Below are 6,496 nucleotides of genomic sequence, written 5' to 3'. Positions count from 1 at the left end.
GAGTTTCGGCAAGTTTATAAACCTTCAAATAAAATGGGGCGTACCGGCTGTAGTAGTAGTTGTATTTCATTGTGACATCTTGTACTAAACTGGCTTGTTGAGGTCTACTCATCTTCTCATAAGCAGACTGCGTCAAGTAGTCTCTGTATTACGAAAATTAGGAACGTTTGCACATCAAAATCCCGCGGCAAGCGTCTCACCCCTCCCATGCAAACACGTACACATAAAATAAATAAACCCTTGCATCAACAATCAACGATCCGACCACGTCCATTGACGTACGTATTACCCTGAAAGCAAGTACTTCCACGCGGCTGGCAAAAAATCTTCCGGTGGAAAAAGCATTCTCGTTCTCGATGTCACTTGTGAAAACGTTGTTTTGGAATGAAAAATACAATGCCGCTTGCAGGACTGAGGCGGAAAATCGCTACAATCGCCAGGGCGGCCGGAGTCTCTGGGGCGGAGCATCGAGCCTTTGAGTTTGAAATCTTGCCGCCCAGCCAGTGGGCGGGTCCCCGTCTGTGTGCTGTGATTGGGCGCCGCGCGGTGATAGCTATGCTGCGTGCCGTTTCTGTGGCAACGTGGCCCAGTCACAGAAATGTACCAATTCTTGTTCGTCGCTGATCGCAAACACAGCCAAGAGGCGTAAAGAACTTTTTAATTATGCTTCGCCCCCCCCCCCCCTCTTTTGTATAATGTTTAATCTCCCTTCCGCAGCTCCGTGCGTCGACCTCCCCTATCTAGGAGAAAAATGAACTTCTGGCGACATGGCACGTGGATGTGTTAGATTTTATATCTTAGATAGCGCGGGTCGGGTGACATCAAAAGCAGTACTTAGGGCCGTCCACGTCGCAAGGTCAGACAGAAATTCTCGTACCAAGACGGTTGTATTATTTTGTTATCGTTCTAAACATTATTAAGCCACTAAAATTTTCGATATTAAAAAAAAACATTTGATTAAAAACACTATTCGTTTGTGCTACTGTTATCATCATGCATAATTTGGAAACAAACATGCGCTGCACCGTCTGTCTGTAAAAATCTTAGTCAACATGGTTCCCGAAAAATCCCGGGATATCCCGATGAATCCCGATTTGATGCTTATCCCGTGTACTGTACTGTGTTATCCCGAAAAAGATTGAAACTGTCTGACAAAACGACAAAATGTAATGTCACATCCATGTTTATATAAACGTAAAGAAACCGCCCCCCTCCCCCGGCCCCGCACCCACATTACAAAGTCGACAATAGTTACAGATGAACACAATTCTGTTTACTTTATTTTCAAAACGGCAGCAAGCCTAAATCTCTATACATACGAGATTCTATCAAGTCAGGAGCTAGTGTAAATTATGAGTGTTTTTTTGTATTTGAGCCGGCGGTGACATGCAAAAAATTACACAAAGTCGCCGGCGTTCTGTGGAAATCTGCAGTCCTAATTGTGGATATTGAACCCCAAATCCCAATGCAATATTCTCTACTCGAGACTGGTATTCATATGACCGTATTTTACGAAGAAAAATGAAAACTGACCGCTGACATTGATCCACCGATCTCTTCTCGTGTCATACAAGGGCGGATGCCCATATTTGGAAATCTCGGGTGTTCCGTGCGTAGCGCTAGGGTCATTGACCGCGGTTATCGAACACGCTGTTCCATTGTTCCATGGTTGTTCGAATGTTCCAAACGCGTTCTTTTTGTTCGATTTTTGGCTTAAAATGCAACTTTTTTCACCCATTTTTTGCCAATAAAATCATTTTCTGACATCTATGTTGGCCAAAATGACCAAGGTTCAATGTCTAACGTACCAACCTACCAGCATGCTGAATTTCATTTTCCTCCAAGCTCTAATTACGAAAATATCTACGATTTTTAGGTGTTTGGAGAAGAGGAAGAGGAGGAGGAGGAAATGAGCAAATATAATATGTTTTCCTTCGGTAAACATAATGATGTTCCTCTGTTATAAATGTTTTTCTGTTTAGACTAATAAGTAAGGGTAATATAGTCGTTCATGATTTGCCTACTTGAGAAATAGAAATTGGATTTTGCTTTGTTAATCGGAAACGAAGCAAATTTTCATAAACTGAGAGCAGTATCATTGCTACTGCCTACAGAACAAGAGAGTCATGAGACCGTTTTACTAACCACATGTGATGTTTTCAGGACCCGGACTGGTGTTCATAGTCTACCCGGAAGCCCTGACCCTGCTCCCGGCTTCCCCGTTCTGGGCCATCTGTCTGTTCTTCATGATCCTGACGCTGGGTCTGGACAGTATGGTAAATATTGCTTGTCTCTTACAACATATCAACTTTTCAGTCGTTTCTTGTTCTCAATTCTTCGGTGCTGCCTTCTCCGCGGGGATGACGTTTTTCTTATACAAGGTATATTCTTCTTTTCCTGAGGTTACACTCTATCTTCCTGTCACTTGCACTCCTTGGCTGCTCTTTATACTTTCTCTTTTTCCACTTTCTTGTTCTCCGACTGTAGCGATGTCTTCTAACGTATCCGGCTTCGGTCTCAGATCTTCCTCAGTGAGGATCTAGCTACGTGCACATGTCTACTGGCACCTGCCTTTCGTAAGTCATGAGTTTTGTAATACAAATACCTTGTAGTGTGTTCAAATCAGCTTCGTGATACACTTCAGGAGTTTGTGTGTGTGTACGTGGGGGTTGAGAACGTCAACCCAATCGGTGCCACATCACTCAGGTGACACAACAAACACTTTTACATATTTCATCTGTAGTTCATGACAGTGGAGACCATCACCACAGCCCTCGTAGACGAGTTTCCGAAGCTGCTGTCAAAGTACAAGACTTGGCTGCTTCTCGGCTTTTGCGTCAGCATGTATCTGCTCGGGCTTACTCAATGCACTCAGGTAAGACTGTCGTAAGCAAGTCGTTCTACCAGCTATACCATATAACGTTACATTCTTCTGTATAGACATGGCGAAGGAGGTTATACAGCCTTCTATGGTCAACTCAGTTCATTCGATTGAATCATATATAACTGGTACATATCTCCACACGAATGCCCTCAAAACTACATGAATTTAGGACCAGTGAGTCATTTGTTTTTTTAGAGAAAGCAATTCTTAGATATCCAGCACATTGATTAACGTTTGGACCTTCTGTCTCGCTCCCAGGCTGGTATCTACTGGCTGAACCTGATGGACTGGTACGCGGCTGGGTTCTCTCTCTTCGTGACGGCCTTCTTCCAGGCGATCGGAATTTCTTGGATCTACGGTAGACTCTATCAATGTATTGTTTTACGTACTTAAGACAATGACTTTTCTACTTCATTTTGCATATTGCACATTAAGTGACAATTTGTTCCTAAGAAATGCTACGTAGCTTTTCTAACATTAGCGACGTTTATCTATACTCCTCTCTCCAGGAATCAAACGTTTCAGCGCCAACATCAAGGTCATGATCGGACACGAACCAAACATCTACTTCAAAATCAGCTGGATGTTCGTCTCGCCGGCGCTGATGCTGGTCAGTTCTTCATCTACAACTTTCAACATTCCTAATACTAGCTCATTTGACCAGAGGCTACTTTGCGATCGTTTTCTGCATGTTGTGTATGAGTTAACTTTCAACTTCTAAGAAATTATGGTCAAATCGTAAAAGAGTTTGATGAAGTCAGTGACCATTTTCTGTCTCCGGGCACCATCAACTCTCACATGAAAAGGTGCCATTATAATTTTGACAAACTACAACAACCTCGTGGTGATACAACGTGTACATATGTAGCAAACTTTCATGTTTTGTGCCCCTACCATTAAAACTCGTGCCTCTTTCTCTGCAGTTTATCCTTATCTTCAGCCTGGTGACCTACAGTCCAGTGCAGTATAACGGCATTGAGTACCCGGGCTGGGCGGTGAACCTGGGTCTGCTCATGGCCTTCTCCTCCATCCTCATGATACCACTGGTCGCCATCCTGACAATATGGCGGCAAGAAGGGACCATTCTCGAGGTACGTAATGCACATGCATGCACACCCTTTTGTAGGTTCTTGAGCCGCTTGTGAGAAACACCAGGCGAGATTTTGTGGGTGGTTCCAGCATCTAGAAACCTAACATTACGTTGCTTACTGCCTGCGATCCGTTGTTGTGATCTTATCTGTTATAGCCACAGTTAACAAAAATGCACAGGGTTATGAAATTTAACCATAATGCTATATTTTGATGATAACACGAAAAGCTAAATTTGAGCATATTCCGCTGTGCGGCTTTGGGAGATGAAATGGACAAAGTAAGACTCCTTTTCTTTTTCATACAATTGTACAATAGTAATTGTACATCCCAGGTGCTTATATTAAGTCCATACGTTTATATCGTTTTACAGAGAATTCGTGCAGCATGTCGACCCGCCGCTAGATGGGGTCCGTCCAGCTCAGCACCCAAACCCGAACCGGATGTGACGTACAGCGTCAATAACGGGAAGCTCTACCCGGACGTGAAGATTCTCCACGCTGATGCCAAAGTTGGTGACGAAGACCCTGACTCGGCCCTCATCAAAGTGTCACATATATGAACCTCTGAAGTTGAAAAAAAAAACGGGAAAAACTTGTCAAAATAAGAGCTTTAGTTATTTATACCATCTATTTAGTAAAATGTAAATCCCGAAAATTAATGGGATAATGGGGATGCTATCCCATTAATTCACCATATAGAGAAGTATTGAATCTCGTTCCGGTAAATTAATGAGACAGTAGGGGTGCTATCCCACTGATTCACCATATAGAGAATTGTGGTGGCACATAAGGTGAAAAATACGTAGTACTAGTATACAAATAACAAACACTTATTCCATACTACCGATTAGCGCTTTTTTGAAGTCGAATACTTTTCAGTACTAAATAAATGGGATAAATAATCAAAAAGAAGGGATAGATGTTTTAAGCTGCACGCACAAAGTAAAGAATGACATGTGTCATCTTTCTGCATGTTTTTACCAAGGACTTGGTGTTATATGACTTAATATCAAGCAATGTTCACGGTATCTCGCTCGTGTGTCAACTCGGTGTCTACAAGGTGGCTACTGGTGTTTATGAAATTACGTTTTATACTTATATCATTACACTATATATGTAAAAAGAAGGAAAAGTGAGTTGATACTCGTAATCGATTCGGTTGCACATAACGATGGACGTAATCTGCCATGTACGAGCTATTACATTTTGTAGATACTATTTACTTTTGTATTCTTAATCTGCGTGTAGGATCCATGGTATCATTAGCATGAAGTGTCATATCGGGTTTGCATGAATATATATATCAAAACGCATTTCAAATAGCTATACAATAATGTTAAATGCACGTACTATCAAAATCTCCTTTGGACAAATGGAGGGATAAGGATCTTAGTATTGTACTATTAATACTAGTGTGTATTCGCATGTATATCTGCTTTCGCCTGTACATGATTTGTACAAACGAAATGAATTGTACGTATTTTAGACAATTTAAGGTAAAATAAAGATCTCTTCATTAATCCTGTTTTGTATATTTTGTTCATCAGCTATATTGCCATTGTCAGTTATGCACCGGTGAGCAGCCCGGCCTTGCCACAGGTGCGAAGAGAGTATTACGATAATTTCAACTTAACTATTAAGCAATTATTTACAAAGTTTTACAATCTTAAATGGCGTTTGATATCTCTGTAGTCTAAAACTGTGCATCACCTAGAGCCATCTAACGGATCAAGCTCTCTACTGCAGCTGATCCATTCACTGCAGCTTCTTACAAGAAATGTTCAAACTCTTTGTTTTGAAACTCCCGGCTTCTAGTTTCCCATGCCCCTTACTTCCCTCTCTCCTCTCCATTATTCAGATTCAGTGCAAGCTAAGGTTTTTGCTGAATACCTCACTATAAAAGTCGTTAAATCCTCGTTAATCTACAATTCCCCGAAGACAAGGCACTGTTCGTAACACTGTGAAGGAAGTCACTGATGTCGTCATTACTGCGGGCGTATTTCAATTACATCCGGCAGAAATGAATGAAGGAATCCGTGCACTCTGCGTGACCGGCATGCGATCCTAAATCTTCCCCCTTAATTTGTGGGGGAGAAAGTCAGAAGTCATGAGACGCGACCCTGCGCAGCTAAATAAAGCCTTCCCCAGCGGCTATTTATATCCGTATTGACGTCACAGGCCCCCAGCCATGTCAAGCTGGCATTCAGAGCTCCCCGTTTTATTCATAGCGGTTTTTCTGTGATCACCGAACACAATGACTAGCGGGAACAATGGGTCTCTCTCACTGATGAAACAATAGGAAAATGGGCTTCCACTTTGGGACCAGAAAGCTTTCTTACAATTATCCCATATCGCAACACTATTGTTCATTTTCCAGTCGATGCGAGTTTATGCGTATGGCTCAATAGGGGCAATATGGCGGGAAAATGCACCGTGACGTTTTCCTCGCTGCAGAATGTCGCTTTTGAAGGTGAATGCGATGTTTTGTTACGACTGGGTGATTCTGTCAGCAAAGTCTCTT

At 42.2% G+C, this 6,496-nt stretch overlaps 1 protein-coding gene across 1 annotated transcript in view; it reads left to right on the top strand.

The window, feature by feature from the left end:
- Positions 1-5,236, top strand: part of LOC109468045 (sodium-dependent proline transporter-like) — a 12,701-nt gene extending 7,465 nt beyond the window's left edge. The window contains exons 9-14 of the mRNA XM_019766266.1: positions 2,164-2,276; positions 2,744-2,875; positions 3,143-3,242; positions 3,394-3,494; positions 3,808-3,975; positions 4,347-5,236. Of these exons, the coding sequence (XP_019621825.1) occupies positions 2,164-2,276; positions 2,744-2,875; positions 3,143-3,242; positions 3,394-3,494; positions 3,808-3,975; positions 4,347-4,535 (803 nt within the window). The 3' untranslated portion in view covers positions 4,536-5,236. The remainder of the gene's footprint in view (positions 1-2,163; positions 2,277-2,743; positions 2,876-3,142; positions 3,243-3,393; positions 3,495-3,807; positions 3,976-4,346) is intronic.
- The last annotated feature ends 1,260 nt before the right edge of the window (positions 5,237-6,496 follow it).

The sequence above is a fragment of the Branchiostoma belcheri genome, unplaced genomic scaffold, assembly GCF_001625305.1.
Source record: "Branchiostoma belcheri isolate BF01 breed outbred unplaced genomic scaffold, Haploidv18h27 scaffold19, whole genome shotgun sequence".
NCBI classification, from domain to species: domain Eukaryota; kingdom Metazoa; phylum Chordata; class Leptocardii; order Amphioxiformes; family Branchiostomatidae; genus Branchiostoma; species Branchiostoma belcheri.
This window is presented reverse-complemented; position numbering and strand designations above follow the sequence as displayed.